This window comes from Chiloscyllium plagiosum, chromosome 32, assembly GCF_004010195.1.
Source record: "Chiloscyllium plagiosum isolate BGI_BamShark_2017 chromosome 32, ASM401019v2, whole genome shotgun sequence".
Classification (NCBI taxonomy): Eukaryota; Metazoa; Chordata; class Chondrichthyes; order Orectolobiformes; family Hemiscylliidae; genus Chiloscyllium; species Chiloscyllium plagiosum.
In genome coordinates, this window is record NC_057741.1 from 21,922,870 (window position 1) to 21,944,938 (window position 22,069).

The following is a 22,069-nucleotide window of genomic DNA, read 5'->3' on the forward strand; positions in this document are numbered from 1 at the left end:
TGTGAGCCAAGTCCTGCGTGTTCTTTTAAATGAAGCAATAGGAGAAGATATTCGGTCTCACACTCTTAATTTATTTTACACAGTAAGTGAACAAAGCATTCAGAGCTCTGGGTCTAAACCTCTTTGTCCCTGACAAACTACAAAGTGTATCAGTTCAAATAGTAAGACCTCGTTTTATCCCTGCCCCAGTCTTTTATACAATAAAAAACGTCATATAAACACTGAGGTAGAATTATCTTCTGATTGGGTGTTAGTCTGACTCCATTCCCCGCCTCCTCGCATTCCTAGCTGTCCGACCCCACGTGACCTTCTTTTGTCCGCAAAATGGAGCATCACGTGACCTCCTCGACCCACTTCCGAGGCGCGAAACGGAACATCACGTGATCGCCCGCCCTCTTCTGGGGCGCGAATCGGGACGCCACGTGACCGCCCCGCACTCTTCCAGGTGCGAGGTGGGGACGTCACGTGACCACCGCCCCCCTGCTTGGGTTACGAGTCACCACAGGGTTTTGAGTGCTGAATCCATCCAGAGCCACAGCCAGCCTTCTGTTTTTAAAGTAAGGAATATATTTACAGGACACAAGCTTAAGGTGAGGAGTGAGTGGTTTAGAAGAGATCTGAAGAGGAAAGAAACTTTCACCTAGAGGGTGGTAGAAATATGGAACGTGCTACCTTAGAGGCTGATGGAGGCAGGTACTTTTACAACATTTAAGAAGCATCTGGGTGAGCCCTTAAAAAGAGCATAGGAGGCTATGGACCAAGTGCAACTTAATGGCATTAATATAGTTTGGTATTTGTCGGCATAGACATGGTGGGCCGAACAGTCTGTTTCTATGCATTATGACTCTACGAAATCCACTCTACTTACAGTTAGTGCAGTTTCTCTGGACAATTCAGGAAAGTGACAGAAAAGCGAATGGCTACCTCAAATGCTCTATGTATTTTTCTTTGGTTTATCTGGACAGGAATATCAGTTTGATCCGCGTTGACTTTGTTTGTGACCTCTGACCTGGCAGCTTGTGTGAGTGTTCTCAGAGGTCATAATGAGGCTCACAGAATTATGGATCAAAGTTTCAGTGCAGCTTGGATGTAGAGTGGAAAAACTAAGTTAAAAATTTGCTCAATTTCTAACTTCTGACTCACCAATGAAAGATGGAAGAAGGAAGGAGGGCTGACCATGCATTTATACAGTGCTAACACATTCTGAATGCATCCCAAAGCACTTCACAACTACTTGCTCATTTTGAAATGTTGTCACTCTTATTCTATTAGTTAACGTTGCAGCCAATTTACAAACAGCAAGGTGCCACAAAAGTAATGAGTTAAAGGGTCAATGAACCTAATATGTTGGTGCTGAGACAAATTTTCTGCTGATGTTGGAATAATGTGAAAGGGATCGTTAGCAAGCAAATGAAGAATTGTAAAGGTTTGATGGGTCCTATATATTAATTACCACATCAAAAGACAGTACTTTCAATAATGTACAAAGTTAAAAATCACACAACACCAAGTTATAGTCCAACAGGTTTAATTGGAAGCACACTAATGTAGTATTCAATAATGTAGTATTCCCTCAGTATCACACTGGAGTGACAGCGTCAATTATGTGTATATGGAGTGAGGCTTGAGTCCACAGGCTTCTGTTATGTCATGGGATAAACCCCTCTGCTAATTTAAACTAGCAACACAGAAAAGATTCATCTCCTGCTGCAATCTGTTAAGATTCGAGAGGCAAAGAACTATCCCAAAAGTCACTAAGTAAGAACAACTTTATTTTTTTAAAATCTAACAGAGAATCATTAAGTGACAACTATTTACAACTTCTTTCTTGAAACCTATCTTTTATCTTCCCCTCTACAACACTGGTCCAATAAAACCCCCGACTAAGATTTACAAAAAAAAACTCAAATTTCAAAACCAGCCAGCTGTCGAATCTTTTCTTTGTATCTTCCTCAGTAGGTTTTCTCTCCAGGTCAGTGTTGATGCTATTTCTGTGCAAACTCCTTCGGGCTTTTGCCCGAAACATTGATTTTCCTGCTCCTCGGATGCTGCCTGACCGGCTGTGCTTTTCCAGCCCCACATTCTTGGCTCTAATCTCCACGATCTGCAGTTACGCCACAGAAGCAGAAATAGACCATTTGGTGAATTGATTGCGCTCTACCATTCATGAGATCATGGCTGATCTGATAAACTTCAATACCACTTTCCTCCCTTACATCCATAAACCTTGATAAGCTTATCCTCCCTTACACGCATAAGCCTTGATTCCCTTACTGATTAAAAATCTATCCATCTCACTCTTGAATAGATTCACATCCCTGCCTCGACAGCTTTCCATGGTAAACAACTTCAGCAATTCACTATTCTCTGGGAGAGGCAATTCCTCAACATCTGTTTTAAATGAGCAACCGTTTAATCTGAGATTATGCCCTCTGGTCCTAGACTCTCCCACAAAGGCAAACTCTCTACATCGACCACGTCAAGCCCCTAAGAATCCTGTATGTTTCAATATGTCACTGCTCATTCTTTTAAACTCCAGTGAGTAAAAGATCAAGCTGTTCAACCTCTCCTCATTTAAAGAAAAATCCCTTTGTACCAGGATGAACCTTGTGAAACGTCTCTGGTCAAATGCTTATGTATCTCTCTTTAGATAAAAGGATTAAAACTATTCATACTAGTACAGGTGTGGCGTAAATAATACCTTACATAGTTTTAGCAAGATTTCCCAACTTTTATTCACTATTGTTTGAGAACCTGTGTGGGAGAGTTCACAGCATTTGAGCAGATAAGTGCATGGTTTTAAAGTGTAACCTTGCTGGCTTTTTTCAATAATGAGTTGAGTGGGTTCTTTTTGGTTATATGTTTTATTGATACCTATTTCTTAATTAAAATTTTTAAATTAAAACATAGGTACTAAGTTAGGATGGAGCAGTGATTTTTACAGCAATCAGACTGTTCTATCTTCTGTAGATTGTTAAAGTGCAAAGGGGGCTTTTAGTAGAATTATGTGCTTTTCCTGTTGGATACGGGAGATTAAGGAAAATCTCCATGTTACTGATGATTATGTCTGCAATATGTTTGGTTACAAATCCTCTCAGATCACATGGATCGGTTGGAGCAGCAGTTAGAAGCAATCAGGAATCTACAGGAGCTAGAGGGTGTGATAGATGGCACTTATGGGAAGGGTGAAAAACTGCAGATACAGTCAGGTAGATGGGTTACCACCAGGAAAGGTAAGCGAGGGAGTCAGGTAGTGCAGGAGTCTCCTGTAACTATCCCCTTCTCAAACAAATTTGCAGTTTTGGAAAAAGTAGGGGGTGATAGACAACCGCCAAGTTTCCAGTACCAAGACTGGCTCTAATGTAACAAGGGGTACGTCAGGTTCCAAGCGATTGATTGTGATAGGGTACACTCTATGATTTATCCACCTTTATGTGTTTTAAGTCATCCAGCACCACCTTCTCTGTAATATGGACATTTTTCAAGATGTCACCTTTTATTTCCCCACATTCTTTCTCTTCCATACCCTGTTCCCTGATGCAAAATATTCATTTAGTATTGCCCCGCCCCAGTATATTAATCCCCTTCCAATTCAGGTGCTATCTATCCTTCTATCCCAGGAGTAATTCCAACGACCCAAAAATGTGAACCCTTCGCCCCTGCACTAGCTCCTCTGTTCTATCCTCCTATTCCTACCCTCACTAACTCGTACCACTGGGAGTAATCCAGATATTACTACCCTTGAGGACTTTCTTTTTAAATTCCTGCCTATCATCCTATATTCTCCCTTCAGAATCTCATCCTTTTTCCTTCCTATGTTGCTAATGTCTACAATGACCGCCTGCTGGTCCCACTACCTTTGAGAATTTTCTGCAGTCTCCAAGATAGTCTTGATTCTGGCACCAGGGAGGCCACACCATTGGGAGATCATGTTGTGGCTGTGCAGGACATTGGTTATGTCACTTTTGGAATATTGTGTGCAATTCTGGACTCCCTCCTACAGGAAGGATGTTATGAAACTTGGAAAGGTTCAGAAAAGATTTACAAGGATATTGCCAGCATTGGAGGGTTCGAACTACATGGAGAGATTGAATAGACTGGGGCTGCTTTTCCCTGGGGCATTGGAGACGGAGGGGTGATCTTGTAGAAGTTTATAAAATCATGAAGGGCATGGATAAAGTAAACAGACAAGGTCTTTTCCCTGAGTTGGGTGGATCTATAACTAGAGGGGCAAGATTTAAAGGAGACCTGAGGGTCAACTTTTTCACGCAAAGAGTGGTGCACGTATGGTATGAGCTGCTGGGGGAAGTGGAGGAGGCTGGTAGAATTACATCATTTAAAAGGCATCTGGATAGGTATACAATAGGAAGGGTTAGGAGGTATATGAGCCAAATGCTGGCAAATTGGACCACATTAATTTAGGATATCTGGTCAGCATGCACCAGTTGGACCGAAGGGTCTGTTTCTATGCTGTACATTTCTATTGCTGGGTTTGACATTCATTATCTATTATGGTAAAGCTTATTATTCCATTAACCTTTGTAAGTGCTTTATCCACCAGCTAGTTAGCTTTCATAACCTGCATGCTTGGATCCCTACAGTTCTTTGAAAGATCAGTTCATTTCTCTAAAAATCTTTAGAAATAATAGTTGTTTTCAAATTGGAATTATAAGTAATGAGCAAATGATAACAATCAGTTTCAAGTGGACTTCAACTTCTGCTTCTATTGGATAACTTAAGTTGGCTGGATACAATGGATGCCAGGGAAATAAGATGAATCATGCATGCTGAGATTAGTGCACTATAATCAGCTTATTAGTGTTTGTCTTGGCTCAGTTGTCACACTTGCAGTTCTGAATTAAAAGGTCATAGGTTAGAGCTTCTGTACAGGGCTTTAAGCACCTTATAATGCACTACGAAGGGAGCACTGTTGTCAGAGCCAGTGGGTTGATTGAAATGCTAAACCAATTCCCTTCTTCTACTGACAATAGATGAGAAAGATCCAATAGTAGTGTATGAAGAATGGATTTTCCAAATCTCTTAGATAAATACTTGCTATCTCACCCACAACCAAAACAGATGAACTGGTCCTTCACTTCCTTACTGTTTGTGAGATCTTGTGTCCAAACTGGCTGCTGCAGTTGCCTGTTTGGCAGATTGCACTCAATGGCACTTTTGAATGCCCCATAACATGAAGATGAACATATAAAGGCAAGTTTGTTTCCACTTTCCAGCAATTTTAATGTAAAAAAGGTTTTGTTTTGTGCTCTCATTTGAGGAATATATCTCAGAGGAAATCAAAATCAAAGTTTATTCACGCTTCGACAAATAACTCAGTGCATTACACTTAAGGTTTACACTGCCTGGTTCAGTTGTATTAGTATCAATTCTCAGGTTATAGGTTCAATGCCTACTCATGAGCACAGAATCTAGACATTCATGTCAATGCAGTATTGTCCTTATTCATTTGTCCGAGGTTCTATAGCAACATTGACACAGGATTAGCTCCTAGCATTCGTTCCACCATTCAAATAAATTACCAAACTCTTATTTATCCTATTAGCCCACCAGAATTCTATTTATCTAAGCCAGAGATCCTCAATTCCCTGATCTAACAATGACCTAGCCATCTCGGTCTTCAAATCTCCAAATGTCAGCCAGCAACCACAGACTTTTAGGGAAGAGAATCCCAGATTTCTACAATTTATTATGAAAAATGCTTCCTGATTTTCCTCTGCAAATCTAAATTCTACATCCGTCCCAGTTTTAAGTTCCGCAGAGAAAATCTCTCTAACTACCCTGATCAATATTTACCATTGATCACGGGGGACAAGTCGACTCTTGAAACTTGAAAACATCTTTCCAAAGACTGTGGTGCTGTTGGGTGGGCAAAGTATAAAATGTGAATGATAAGTGTGGATACTGGAGGACCCATTTGTTCGATGCCCCACTTGGTCTGCTGTTTATTTGTGTTTTAAAAGCCATATATCTTTTGGTAACATGGCCTGTACTACCTATGCAATTGCCTGCACTGACTTACAGGTGCATAGAATCCTTACAGTGTAACAAGGCCTTCAGCCCAACAAGTCCACACAGACCTTCCGAAGAGTAACCCACTCAAACCCATTCTCCTGCCCTATTAGCCTGTTTTTACTCCAGACTAATGTACCTAACCTACATATCCCTGAACACTACAGACAATTGCCCAGAGCCAATTCACCTAACCTGCATATCTTTGGGAACGCTAAATGTGTATATGAGCAGCAAAATTGAGCCCAAATGCAAAGTCTTGATCATACAATTATTCATTGAAAAATGGAGAATAGTCAATTTATATGCTGCAGTCTATAATATCTATACAGATGATTTAAATCTGAATAGTAAATCCGATTTCCCAATGAAAAGCCCCGTGAAAATTTCAGCCCAACATTAATAGTCCTCTTTGTTTGAATTGTTAACGTCTGATTGCAAGTGTGAAAATGCTTATCCTAAACGATGGGACACACTGACAGTAAGACTGATGTAAACCTACCAAGTAAATAGAACATGATCTGAAGAGACAGAGTAAAATTAAAAGGGACAACATAAAGCAAAATTTGAACTGGTTAACAGTTCAGTTTACAGAATTAGAAAAAAAAACTAATGCAACTTGACCTATAATAAAATGCAAATGATAGGGAATCAAATTCACCATGTAGAACAATCAGAGACTAAGAATTGGAAGTTTACAATATAGTATGTTTGGGACCATACCAATTGCTTGAGGAATCCAAAGGATGTGGATGGAGTTCTCCAGTGAGCAGCCTCTACAGGTAACGTGTCAGAGTTTCCAATCCAACTGACAGGTACTGTGATGCACCTATAGAAGAATTGTGCCATCCATGTGTGTGGTGGAGGGCAGGGGCGGGGCAGGGAGTGGGCAAAGAGCAGACCTGCAAAGTTCTTCTTTTTGAGTATTACAATCACCTTGATACAAGGGCCAAAGTTTTCAGCTGTGTTCTCATGACAGGAAAACATGCTGTTACTATTCCCCTGGCTCGGCTTCACAACCTCCTTGTTTACCTGACAGTCAAGTGCCACATTGTGTTTACTGTTACACTGCAGCTAGTACTCTGGGGACAGATACCCAGAGGAAAATAAGAGAGATCAGCAATGATGCCTTAAATCAAGATTTCTGTAATAAATATGAAAGCTTTGATTCTGTCCATTCCAAAAGAGGGGAACTCCCACGTGAACTGGAATTAAATTAAATGCAAACTGTGGAAAAAACTCCAAATGCTGTTCCTTCCTCCTGCATGTGAAAGTTATGTAGGATGTGTTTCTCCAGAAATGGAATTCATTTTTGAGAAACATGCTGCATTTTTGCTGACTTATTTTTAGCCATTTAATGTAAAATATAAACAGGAGCTGTAAATGGCTGCTTTGCTTCACTACTTCATTCCTGGTTTAAACTCAGCTTGGCAAGGGAATTCTGAATATAACTGCGTCACAAAGAAATCTCATTAGCAGCACTGGGTGAGGCTTCACAATGAAACAACCAGATCAGGCATTGGCAAGAATGGCAGTATCCATACCAACCGAGAGAGAAAAAAAAATCACAGTTTTAACCATTGGGGATGCTGGCATAAACAAACTCATGTTTCCATTCATCTCTCTTTTGGCCCTGAAATTCACCCTGAATTTTCTTCAATTTCCATTCAGGTCATCCCTGATCAGAGTTGACCTGACAATCAATACCTTTTGCTCGTGCAATATAAACTTCCCTTGGAATTTGGCACTCTTGCATGTAGTCTGATGACAAAGACAGCAAGCTTTCAATCAAAGATCACATCCTGACTATCAAGAAACTGTCTGCGCCTGAAATCTGCTCATCTAGCTTATTCCTCCACTGCAGTTGTTCTCCAGGTGCACCACAGTTAGTCCTATCAGATGGTAAATTATACATGGACATGATACAAAGGATTTTGTGAAAGCTGTTCTGGCATGATCCCACTGTCATTCTTCACATCCATCGTCTGCTCGAGCAACGACTCTATATGTGGATTGTAATCATACAGCTGATATGCATCGGGGTGAAGGAGGTAGCATTGCAGATTGTTTTACAACTGCATCCATACCTACACCTTGAAACTAGATATCCATCATATGCTTCAGTACTGCCAGTGAGAAACTGAAACGACTACCATCCAGTGGTAGTCCACACTGTGGCAGTTGTATTATAAAAATGCAGTTGTCCTCAAACAGTTGCCAGAGTGCATAGAAAAGCGATAGTGTTGGCAAGAAAGGGAATTTTTATCTGAACCAAGAATGAGGTAAGAGAAGGCATGTGTGATTAGAAACAAATTTGTAGTGTGTTTTCAGAGCTGCCAGGCTCCAACATGCCACTTCTATGCCTGTCCTTACACCAGTACAGGATAATGGAACTACTGATTGAACCATGGCCAATATCTTGTGAGAGTGCTCTGAAACTCAAAGTAAACATGATGGAATGGGTGGGTTAAGGTTTGATAGAATTTGATGGTTTTCATTAACAATGAATGGTCAAGAGTGAAAAGCTACAAAACTTACAAAAAGACATCCTTGCATTTGAAATAGGTTTTAGATCGAACACAATTAAATTTTCCAAATTGGATAGCATGTAATCTTCTGGCTCTACAAGGCTCAAAAGGTTGCCAAAAGTCAAAGGGTCACAGATGTTGAATAGCTTAATCTGCACCTTGACTTGAAAAGACTAGCAAAACTCATGTCACGTCTCAATCTGGTCCTCATGCTGGCAGATTCTTGCCACAGCTTGATCATGCACTGTACAATTCTTTGGTAGTGTAAAGTGGGTTGTCACATCACAACATTTGGGTTGTTACGTCATTCAAACAGCCAACTTTTAGATAAAATACATCAGAAGCGATTGTAGCCATGTTACCACAATGTACTCAGGCGACTGACTCGAGTGTATGACCAGCACACAACTTGGCAACTGTATTCAAACTTTACAGGAGAACGGAGATATTGTGCAATTTTTTAAAAAAAATCACATCACTTTTTAGTGTTACCTGAAATGAAACCAAAACGTACGCAACATATGACTTGGAATCGTATTGGAAGCATTAAAAGGAATGTTCAGAAAGGGAATTTGAGACATGAGAAATAATTTGTTGGGTCATGAGGTAAGTGCAGAGTAGTTGGACAAACTGGATAGCTATTCAAAAAAGTCAGAGAAAACTGACTAGATTAAATGGCTTATTTCTGTGGCTTAGGATTGTGCAAAATTATGTGACAACTGAACAAAATTTCTACTGAACTGAAGACCAATTAACTTCTATTTTGTCCAGAAAAGAATGAGGTTAGTGACAAGTGAAAATAGTCACTGTGCTGGAATCTCACCCACTATACATCCTTTCTCCTCCTCTATGCAAAAATATGAGCTTAGGTACATGCATGTACCCAGAACTGCAGTGCTGCAAGGCCACTTAATTTAGGGTGTAGGTTTGCTCACTGAGCTGTAGGTTTGATATCCAGACGTTTCATTACCTTGCTAAGTAACATCAGTGGCGACCTCCAAGTGAAGCAAAGCTGTTGTCTCCTGCTTTCTATTTATATGTTTGTCCTGGATGGGGTTCCTAGGGTTTGTGGTGATGTCATTTCCTGTTCGCTTCACTTGTAAGTCGCCACTGATGATGTTACCTAGCAAGGTAATGAAACATCTGGATATCAAACCTACAGCTCAGCGAGCAAACCTACACCCTTTTCTATTTATATGTTTGTCCTGGATGGGGTTCCTAGGGTTTGTGGTGATGTCATTTCCTGTTCGCTTCACTTGGAAGTCGCCACTGATGATGTTACCTAGCAAGGTAATGAAACATCTGGATATCAAACCTACACCCTAAACCTCAACCTGAGCTACAAACCTTCACAAACCTTGCCACTTAATTACTAAGTATAAAGGACTATATCAAATACAAGTAAACACAAAGTGGCTAATGTTGAGCAGCACCTTCCACACAGCAGTTAGACACGCGACTAGATTATTCTGTTTCTCAGTGGTGTTTGTTGAGGAATAAATGTTGGTTAAGGATAAAGTCACCTTCACCTTTCATTCTTCAATCCATTAATGTTATAAATGGGCAGATAAAGCCTTGGTTTAGTGTTTCATGCAAATGACAGTGCATTCAGGGAATGACACCACCTAGTATTCCACTGAAATATCAGTAAGTCACAGCAAAGTGTACATCCTGTGGGGCTTGAAACACCGAGCTGACAATAATAGGCCAAAGGCAGAATTCTCATTTGTAAGTTAACTACCACCATCTTTGAATCACAGTGACATTGGATCACTGAAGGTGGCTGTGGTTTGTCCTGCAAATAGAAACAATGAAGTGAAGCTCCCGGGTTGAGCTGATATAGGCAGAAATTAAATTAGCTTCTTGTAGCTTGATTTTAAAAAAGATACTTAAAATTGTAGTAAATTTTATACTGTTTTATTGTAAATTAATATTGTTTTTAATACTGTAGTAAAAGTGAAAATTTAAGAGCTGTAGTTAATTTGAGGTTTTCCCTAAAGTAATAAGGCAGACCAGCTGTCATATATTCACTCTGAAAATTCTCTTCTGAATAGTTGAGGTCAGATGCCAAGTTCTATCTTGAAAAGGTCAGTTTTTCCAGTTATCTACATTATGCTTTGAGACTTGAGAAGATAAGAGACTTAAAGGTAAAGAAAAATCATACGATGAATCTACACTCATTCTAACGTACTGTGGAAAGACAGAAGAGAAAATGGGCAAATTGATTTTTCAATTACTTCCACTCGAATGCTTTTTGTAATGATTAATTTGCCCTCAGACCAAGGAAACTGAATTCCATTGTAGAATATGACAAGGAATTTTATCACCAGACAGGCATTTAATTAAAATTAAGCTTCAGACTTTTACACTGCAATTTTAACATTTGCTTCAGTCCAGCAATATTTTAAACAGAAATGGTAAAGTAATGCTATGAAAATTCAAGTAGACAATATAGCAGGAGACTGAAAAGAATATTATGCTGCATTTGGCCAGTCATATGGTGATGTTTTAAGTTCAAGCTTCCAAAATCTTGCTGAAGGCAGTGCCATGATATTTGATTCCATCTTTAAATGTTAAGTTCTGCCCTGATGTTATGGATATGGGCATATTGATGAGCTCCTTTCTGAATAGTATCTCAACTTGATAATATGGAAATGTAGTCACAGTCGTGGAGCTGCCGAATCAGATCAAAAACGTACAATGTCAAGCATTTCACTATGTCTTTATTTAGAGATCTTGTGGAAAACATCTTATTTACATTTGAAGGAAAATTTTATATTCTGTAATTACTTTAGCTTATTTCACAATTGGCTGAACAAACACTCTCCAGTCTCAATTTACAACCAAAGAATAATAGGGTATGTACCATTATTAAAAATGGCAGGTGCGCCTTTTTAAATATTAGTTCGTAAAGTTGAAACAATGTCAATTACATTCCAATGATTATACAATTAAAGCAGTTAAAATGTGAGAAAATCACTTCCAGTGTTAAAATTGCAGAAACGACAAAATCCAAAAATCAGGAGTGTCACCCATCCCAAACAAAAGTGTAAGAAATAAATCACACTGCTGGGAAAAAAGAAAAAGTACTGTGCATGGTCATCCAAAATATATGAACAAACGTAGACTTTAAACATTTCAATCTGTACAACTTGAAACAATTAATTTGATTGAGATTTATAGATTTATATACACATCACAATTGCATTGTTCTGTCATTAAGTACCTCAAATCTAATCAAATTAAAGAAAATGTTATTCTCAATAGCACCCCAAATGAGGGATATTTCATGATAAATTCTCTCAAAAAGAAACTTGTGCAAATATTTACTTATTGCAGCATTTAACTCTTCATACTACTACAATAAATCTTCATTTATGTGATGACTCACATCTATGCACAAAAACTGAAAAACGTAGCTTAACAAGTTAGACAAACTCTGTAACATACTACACAAGTGCAAATAACTTACCTTCTGCTAACTGGCTTTCAATATCATTCCATTCAAATCTCTTACTGCAGTCAGTGGGAAAGTAGTGGCTAAGTTTATAGCTCACTGTTACCTTTTCTATGGGGATAACGGTACTGTTTTTCAAAGAAGTTTTAATCCAGATAAATAATTAACTTTGACCTAGCTGATTTTGCACATTACTCAATAATACAGGAATGTGATTTATTTTGGGTAATCTCACATACATTTTGTTTCAGTTAAATTTTAAATCTGCAAAATATATAATCTTTTGCTGTATTTGGTTACAAGCAGAGTTTTCAAGTATAGGATCAGTTTTGGATTTTCTTTTTCCAATTTGGGAATGATTTAGTGCTGCCTCATCTCTGCTGATTAAAGTCCTAATACACATGAATTCACTGAGTAGTTTGCATAATAATCACATAAATGTAAAACAGTTGATAGTGACATCAACATTCCTCAAAAGGAAATCTTAGGTCACATGTGCAACAGCTAAAATGACATTGAGACTCAGAGGTCATCACATCTTTCTGTTCATAAACCCGAGTTTCCTTATCTTTAGAGATGCAAATAATGATGTTAAGTTTAAACACATACACATCCTTGATTGCATATTGACTATAAAGCATTTTAAAGGTGAAATATAAGCAGTGTTTGAGGTTAATTGAGAATGCAATAATTTGGAAGCATTTTAGCAGAAGTTGACCTGATAACTGCAAATATATTAACCTGACAGCATGGAACACAAGTCCAGTGATGCAACTAAATGTTGCCGTTTTAAACTTTTGGTGTTAGCTCACACTCAGGATGTTACTGGGCATATTGTTGGTCAGTGACTGTCCTGATGAACAAGTTACACATTCCTGTTAATTCAGTAACTCATCCCAACATGTATCATAACAAATCTCAATAACAAAAAAAAATAGCAATTAGATTTCACTTCAGAACTGGGCTGGTTAACTTCGCATGTCAAAAATATCAGAGGTACCTTGGCGTTTGTTTATGCTAAACAGACATTAAGGTTGCAGGTTCTACTTTCATTGCTTTCTGCAAGTCAGCTGTTTGCAACTTACAGATGGTGGGCTACTACAGTTCGATACAGAATTCATTTCTCATAGCTGATGAGAGAAAACAATGGTCAGTGGTCATTGTCAATATTAAATTATTTCTGCTGGAATGTACCTGTTGAGAGGGAGCAGGGTGAACAGCAATTATGATACGGTGTTCAAAATGCTTACCAACAGTCACTGTTTAAGCTCAAACTGCACTTGAGCCACATGGCTGTGCTACCATAAGTCTACTCAAACAAGTTATCTTAAGAACAGACAAAAGCCACGGACGGACTGATCATTTCATGCAGAAATGATCAGAAATATTAATGCGCATACATTTTGAAAATTATTGTATTCATGGCCTTTGCTACTTCAAATTAAAATACATTTCCAATAGCTAACAATTACAAAGTGATAATTTAATTCAGTGATATAATGAACTGAATGATTAGTTAAGTTAGGAACATGCTTGGAATGCCAAACTGCAGTCAGTGTTTTCCTCAAGGCTTTCAGCTTCCCATCTCTCGAAGGTGTCAACTAAATTGCATCACAGGTACTGTGTTGCCTTAGAGACCAACCTTTTTATTTCTACCAGATGTTCATATATGTGGACCCTCAATGGAAATATGTATAGCAATTAGGAACTGGGACTTGGTATGAATTTCTAATCACAAATTGGAGGTAAAAGTTGCTATGGACAGTCTAAGGATCAGAACCGACTACTATTGGTCATTATGGGTTAGACAAATCTGTCTTTTTCACAGAGTCACTAGAACCAAGTGAATGATTTATGATGGGAACCAGAATCCAACTGTTTTTTTCCACATTCATACTTTCAATATATTAAAAGGATAATATGAAGCTACTGGTACAATTTAGTAATGATAAATGAGACTGTTTCTAACTGTTTTGAACAGCTGTTAAAAAAAACCCTGCTAATTAACTTCCCTTTTTAACATTGTGGTATACATCAAGACATTTATTGTTTGATCACAAAACCCAGCCTTGAGTTGGATATTGACAAGCAGTTCGCCACACATTTGATTGCACAAGCACCAAAGGCATCTCACTGTACCATGAAATAACATTAAACTCAATTACATGTGGAAGCTAATTTCTCTTTTACTAATTGCAATGGATACAGTAAGTGATTGTAGCAATGGTCACAAATGAATATGTAAGTATTATAACAATGACTGGTGTGTAGCGTGCAAAAAGAAACACTGCTCCTGAAAGTCATATTTTTGTACATTATTCAATATGTTTAACGTTACACTGATACTTATTTGTCTAAGCAGTGAAATGACAATTGCATTCCAACGAAAAGATTCAGTGGTATGACAAACAGCAATGATACAGCCACAGTTAGCCACCTTCTTGAACTCAAAGTGAGACAAGGTTTGTGTTAAATGATTAGGAATGCAGGTACCCATTTAAAAAACTATTAAAAAAGTGGGAAGATGAAGTACCAACATCTTTGAAATGGAGCTGAAGTCTGATGCTTCCAACTACAAAACCCTATAAAATAATTGGAAACATGGATTTGTGGTCTAAGTTCAACATTACTAAGATGCTGTGTGAAATAAGGGCAGCCAAAATGAAAGGGAAACCATACTATCAAATTTATGACTCCATTCCATTACATGTAATGTGAGATTGGACAGATGTATTTGTTAGATCACATACTGATCAGATTTATGACCTCACAGGCAGTGGTATGAAAATAAAATGCTTTATGCAAACGTTGATCAAAAGCAACCAAATTTAGTACTTCTGTTGTACTATGAAATTTAAAAATTGTTCAGCTAAAAGTCATATGATACACTGGGTGCAGCTATTCAAAATTCTGAAAGTTACATCCATGATTTCAATTATACCCATATATTCTTTTAAGGCTAACCTCAGTGTATCAGGTAACTTGAGCATCATAAAGACAGTAAGAACCCCAATTCTGCAACTCACAAAGTCTGATCTGCTTTGAATATAACACCAAATGCGCCATGATGCCAATCATCGTTTCAGGGCTGGGCTTCCTTTATCCACTTCCTTTGTATCTTTCTGCAGTGCTGATAATACCTGAGTGTGCAAAATGTTTTGAAAATTAAAGAATCCTGAAACCACTGCAACATTTTAGATTATTACTTGGAGTTAAATCTTGATAAATGGAGTTGCTTCAGATAGAAAACTGAGCACACCATGTGGTGCAGACAGCCATTCAACTGGGAATAGTAAAAGGGTATGCAGCTGTACTAAGGGATGGCAGAGATTTGGATACTTGCTATTCTCTACAACATGTAGCAAGTCCCAAAGGCTGTACTGCCTACCCAGTACAAGAGTCAATGATCTCTCCTCTGGGCTGGAGGGGAAAGTAGAGGAGAAGAACATGGCAATGGAGGAGAAGAATCCAGTTGGCAAGGTTCTCCAGAGTATTAACAACATAGGTAGGGCCAAGGAGGAGAGTCTCAAGGGAGTCTTAGCAGCTAGGATCTGAAATAAATACCAGACTCACAAAAGGAAACATCTAACCTCTGGAATACTACCTGAGTTACACGCAAACTGGCCTTGGGAACATTAAGGTCAGAAGTTTTAAATACAAGACTCCAGGAATGATGTGGCTGGTGGAGAGAAATGTATTTTCATCCGTGGGCCATTGGCACCAATACTGAAGAAACTGTGTGTATGGAATGGTCAGGTCAGATTTCAGCAAAACACCACTGCAACCAGCCTCTTGGTGAATCATTACAAAGCTGTGGAGCGGGTTTTAAACTGAATGGTGGACATGGAAGGCTCACATCATATGGGGAAATTTGGCAAATTAAAGACCAAGAACAAGCAAAGACTGCAGACATGGTGACCAGTGAGTGTCCATAAGGCACAGGTGTACAGACATTAGTGCATCAAGAAATAGGGCCAGGATAGAGGAATATCAAACTAATGGATGGAGAGGAAGGTTCAGGTGATTAGAGATCTAGATATCCAAAGAAAAAAGTTGATGCAATAGAAAAGTATATTGATATGAGCAAAGACAAGCTGAGTTGGATAGAAAGGGCAGAGTTTAAAAGTAACAGAGTAACGTTTATGCAGGGAATGGTAGTATAAAAAAAGTCACTTCACGTGAAAGTGCAGAGCATTTGAAATAAAGTTGATAAACTAATGGCACAAATAAAGAAGCCCAGCTTCACTGCCAAAAACATGGCAATAAGGTTACCAAGATACATAAGAAATGTTCCGGGGTACAGAACATTTTGAAAAGACAAGCAGAAATGGTAGTCCTGACAATAAGGAATGACGTAAGGACAATATTGATGAAGGATTTTTGCCACAAATATTTGGAAAAATAAATATGAGTGATCATTTGGAATAGCAAGCATCATAAACCAAATGCTTGCAGTAGTTTATAAGTTACTTGATATTAATTATACCACTGGGCAAAGCCAAAAAACAAGAAATTATTGAAGGTTACTACAAAGGCAATACAACAGCCCCATTGATGAGCTAAATCATCACATAGACTAGACTAAATAAATTGGCAAAGGTGAGTTGGAAGACGAATTTATAGAATAGTATTGGAATTGTCTCCGAAAGCAAGGTACTGTGGAACCAACTAGCATTACAACAATTTTACATCTAATGGTATGTAATGAGGCAGGATTAATCAGTAATGTGTTAGTAAAAGATTTACAAGGAAATATGAATCACAAAACAACTGAATTTGTTGTTTGTAAACAACATACTTCATACAATATTAAAAATCTTCAACTTAATGCCAATAAAAGAGATAAGAAATTACAACTGCCTACAGTTGAATGGAAAATATAGGAATGTCAGTAATATATAGCAGGAAACATTTTTAAAAATTCAAAATGTTGAACCTAAGTATAGATTAGAAGGAGCAGCTTACAATGTTGCAAATTGTGGTAAGTTTGAGTACTGAGATGTCCTGAAATTCTGCAAAAGGTTATTAAAAACTTAATAGAAAGGAAGAAAGTAGAAGGAAACTAAACTAGCCAAGAATATAATAAAACTGTTAACATAACGCTTTTACAAGCATCCAAAAAGGAAGAAAGTAGCTAATGTTGATCTTTTGGAATTAGAGGCAAGAATTGGCAGATACATGAATAAATAGTTTCGGTCTGTATTCACAACGCCAACATTTATACAAGAAATAAAGTATAAAACAGAGATTGATATGAGTGAGGAATTGGAAGTAACTAACACCAGGAAAGAAAAAGTACTGGAGAAAATCAAGGGACTAAAATCTGAAATCCCCAGGACACGATGGCCTACATCGTAAAGTTATAGAAGAGATGGCTACAGAAATAGTGGTTGTACTGACAATGATTTTCCAAAATTCCCTAGATTCTGGAATGATCACAGGTGTTTGGAAACTGGTAAATGTAACATTGGTATTCAAGAAAGGTTAGATACAGAAAACAAGAACTACAGGACAATTAGTCGGAAATCCATATTTAGAACAGCATGACATAATCGAAACAAATCAACATGATTCACATCAGGAGAAATGTCATCTGACAAAATTATTAGAAATTATTGAGGATGCAACAAGGATGGTAGTAGAGGAACCAGATGAAATATATTTGGTTTCCAGAAGTGATTTGAAAGACAGGTACCTGATGAAAGAGCATCACTCTAAAAACTGTTGGACTATAACCTGGTATTGAGAGATTTTTAACTTGGTCCACCTCAGTCCAACACCAGCTCCTCCACATCATAGCAACGAAATAAGAGTGGTTCAAGAACACATTTTCTGCTGGAAGGATAAGTACTCGATGGATACCTGTCTCAGGGACTTAACTGGTTGTAGTGTGTTACATTTTTTACAAGTGGGAAAATTCACATGGCAGAACAGAGATCTCCATGGCTTACATTCACAGATTAATTAGATAAATACTGGAACAAGCTAGTGTCAGAAATATCTCTGATCGACAGTAGAAATTACAAGTAGGCTGGCCCTGGGATGGATCGACAAGCAAAATTGTCAAGTCAGCTGCACATGTTCCAAAAACCACAATAAAATTCAGCCCAGTTCTACAATTTAAATCATAAATTTGACTGATGGAAGTTAATCACAATTAGCTTTGATTTTTTGCAATAATTTAAATATTGAACAAAATCAATACACTGCAGTATCTTTCTCCCATAAGAGATTTATGCCATTCTTACCTGAGCCCACTTTTTATTTCTACTCTGCAAATTAATGGCTCCAATGGCTCCAAAAAGGTCCTCAGATGACATATCTTCAGGAAGTTTGGTCAGAAATTGTGCCATGTGGATAAAATCCAACTGGGTCAAAACATCCTCATATAATTTTAGGATTCCCAGAGCAGTTCTAAAGAGAAACTCCTCTCCATCACGGCAGAACACATCCCAGACACGGCATGCAAGGTCCAGTGGGAAAGATTTACTGTACAGAGTAAAGATCCTGAAGGGAAGAAAATGCAACCATTATGCCTTGAGTATAACTGAAGAATTACAATAGCAATGAAATATATTTATTTCAAAAATAACAAACACCTGACAACCAAGATCTATAAAAAGTGATTTTACTATTAAAAACATATTGTTCAAGTCAATCCAGATGGGGATCTTGCTATTTAGAATCAGAATCACAGAGCTTGGAAACAGACCTCTCGTTCCGGCTTGTCCATGCCGACCAGATATCCTAAACTGATCTGGTCCTCTTTCCCAGCATTTGGCCTATATCCCTTGAAACCCTTCCTATCCATATACCAATCCAAATGCCTTGTAAATGGTGTAACTGTATCCGCCTCCACTACATCCTCTGGCAGCTCATTTCAGACACGCACCATGCTGTGTGGAAAAAGTTTATCCTCAGCATGTAGTAAATTCATGGTTGTTTAAACATATTTCTTGTAAATACAAAACTCTACTTAATGGAGGAAGCCCTATTCCAACTGAAGGACCAAACTTGAACATGGGGGAATTTCAGCTCCTTGTAAGTTTAATGGACCTATTTATGCAAGTTATAAGTAAAGCCATATAAGAAATACAGCTTTGTTTTATTTTAAAATCTGAAATACAAACATGCATCTTTCATTTTACCAGGACTCTCTAGCCAGGAAAGGCTAGCATTTGCCCTGGTCAATACCTGACACTTCACCTTGTAATCTTTATAAATCTATGATAAATTAATAATAAGCATATTACCAATGTTTCGTAACAGTACAAATACAAATGTGTGAAGCAATCTGCTTGTGCTATTAGTGTTACATTTCTGTGTACCATATCTTAATCTTTTTGGTAAAAACTGTTAATGTCCATATTTATACCAGAAAGTGCCTGCAGAAAATGTCATACTGTAATTACATCCTTCCCTCAGTGAATCTGTAGTACAACTATTAGCGAAACAATATAATTGTAGTATAGCAAATATAAATCGCCTTGCTCATTTATATCATGTATATTGGTGTTCATGGGGTTTGCTTGTAATACATGATGGAAACTAGAAGTAACAAGAACTTCTGTTCCACAAAAAACAGAAAATTTCACTTAGAGTTGTAAGCAGCTGTATCCAGAATATCATCATTAAAATGTGAAGAGCTCATTGAAACTGTGTGAAGACCAGAGTTTGGATAAAATCAACACAGCCTATAGATTGTTACCTGAGGGGCAATCACTTCCTTGCTACAATTATTGCTATAAGTGGCAGCTTCAGAATGGACTTTTATGGGGCTAGAAAATGGTTAGCATCATTTAGCTCTATAGACAACTTATTGTACAAGGCATTAACAGTGCATGTGATGCAGGTAGCTTCCATATTAATATAAACATTTTACTTTATTAGAGAAATCTAAAAACAAAAATAGAACAACACAACACATATTGATGTATGTTAGTCTAGCTATTTGATATTCTCGAATGCCACTTTATCTTGACTTTGTAGTTATCAAGCGATTTAAACCATGGTGGAAAACAAAATCAAAGTGTGCTAAATATTGAGCTAGTTTCCATTGATTTAAATAAACAAATGTTACATAACTTTTTTTTTGGCTTATGAAAATTGAGGTTTCCCATTATCTTTTCCCACTCTCAGTGAGGAAGTACACTGTAATGGGAAAGATGTTCAATTATACTTCACCTTCTAATACTGTGCGAGAATATTAGTAATAACTGGCTCTCGGATTAATAAATTAGTTAAAAGCCAAAAACTTCATGACACCACGCAAATATAGACAACAGTAGAACATTGCTTACCAGTCAATTAAATAAATATCTGGGGTAAGGTTGTTTCTCTTGAAATGTGCAAATAACCTTGGTAGGTTTTCTTCAAAGAATACCTCAAAGGCTGCAAAATATTTCAACATCTATAGAGGGGGAGAAAGTGAACATCAATATAAAACACAATAACAAATAACCAAGTCCTTTTTTCTGTTAGGAACAATATTTAGTTACAATTAAAAAAAAACTAAGAATACTTAGCTTACAATGATTTTAATTCACAATTTCAGATTACTAAGCAGTGGTTATAAAACTTACGATAATTACTAAAGTCTTTTAAGACCATAAGACATAAGAGTTGTATTAGACCATTCAGCCCAATGGGTCTGCTCTGCTATTTCACAATGGCTGATATATTTCTCAAACCCATTCTCGTACCGCCTCCAATACCTTTTAAAATGAACTTAACAATAAAATTATTTTCATAAAAACACTACATAGGAACAACAGTTCCCATGCGCATTTTATTAATTTAGGTCTTTTGAATATACTTGCTGTCATCTATAAAGTTTCAGAGAGACGTTTTGATCCAATAAACCATCCATGACTTTTTTGAAAAGCTTGGCAAATTCAGCTTTCAAGATTATATAGTGCTCATGTGGTCACCAGACTTTTGATCATTTTACCCCATCTTTGACCCTCTAGAGATGTAAAATAAGCAGAGCTAGATCTCTCTTCCTCCTGACACCCCTCTGACCCCATAAACTTAATATACTTTTGGAGTAGCTTCTTTGAAATGGACCTCATTGCAAAAGGATAAAAACTGTTGCTTTTTGTTAAGTGCAAATGGCTGTCCAATTTAAACACAGGTGCTTCAAGTTGCAGTTCTTTAACAAAGTTAATTGTGCAACATTAGCAAACAGGCAAGATATTTCTGTTAGAATAGATTAAGATTCACAACAATCTGTGCCTTGATATTTAATATTTTTATGAAAAACAACAGCACAATGCACTTAGCTTCAAAATAATTGCTACAATCACTTGAATTTCAGCAAGTTTACCCAGTGAAAAGTTTTATACACCAGAAGGAGCCTTGGTTTAATCCTGCAAACATGATAGCAGTGACTGAAGGACAGTTAATTTGTTAGAGTTAGAGTAGGTACAAGGTTTACTTGTAGCAATTTAGTACATTAAGCAGGAACTTGACAATGTCGTAAAAATATGATGTTTAATGCTTTACATTATTGAAACAAATTCTTTTATACCAAGCAATTCAGTAATTCAAGTGGTAAAATTATCGATGAAATATTCCCATTCCTATTTACACGTGACTACTAAAATGTTTTCTTAATGGTTTGTGCGAAGATTTGTAGCTCGGGTGCTCGTTGTTGTGGTTCTGTTCGCCGAGCTGGAAGTTTTTGTTGCAAACGTTTCGTCCCCTGGTTAGGCGACATCATCAGTGCTTGGGAGCCTCCTGCGAAGCGCTTCTTTGATGTTTCCTCCGGTGTTTATAGTGGTCTGTCCCTGCCGCTTCCGGTTGTCAGTTTCAGCTGTCCGCTGTAGTGGTTGGTATATTGGGTCCAGGTCGATGTGTTTGTTGATGGAGTTTGTGGATGGAGTTTGTGGATGAATGCCATGCCTCTAGGAATTCCCTGGCTGTTCTCTGTCTGGCTTGCCCTATGATAGTAGTGTTGTCCCAGTCGAATTCATGTTGCCTGTCCTATATAGTGTTTAGTGCAGTCCTTGCATAGGATTTTGTACACTACATTAGTTTTGCACATGTTGGGTAT

At 37.7% G+C, this 22,069-nt stretch overlaps 1 protein-coding gene across 1 annotated transcript in view; it reads right to left on the reverse strand.

The window, feature by feature from the left end:
• Positions 1-11,264: 11,264 nt before the first annotated feature.
• LOC122539404 (TBC1 domain family member 14-like) overlaps positions 11,265-22,069 on the reverse strand; it is a 79,062-nt gene continuing 68,257 nt past the window's right edge. The window contains exons 10-12 of the mRNA XM_043674207.1: positions 20,316-20,425; positions 18,264-18,522; positions 11,265-15,155 (exon numbers count right to left, since the gene is read on the reverse strand). Of these exons, the coding sequence (XP_043530142.1) occupies positions 15,090-15,155; positions 18,264-18,522; positions 20,316-20,425 (435 nt within the window). The 3' untranslated portion in view covers positions 11,265-15,089. The remainder of the gene's footprint in view (positions 15,156-18,263; positions 18,523-20,315; positions 20,426-22,069) is intronic.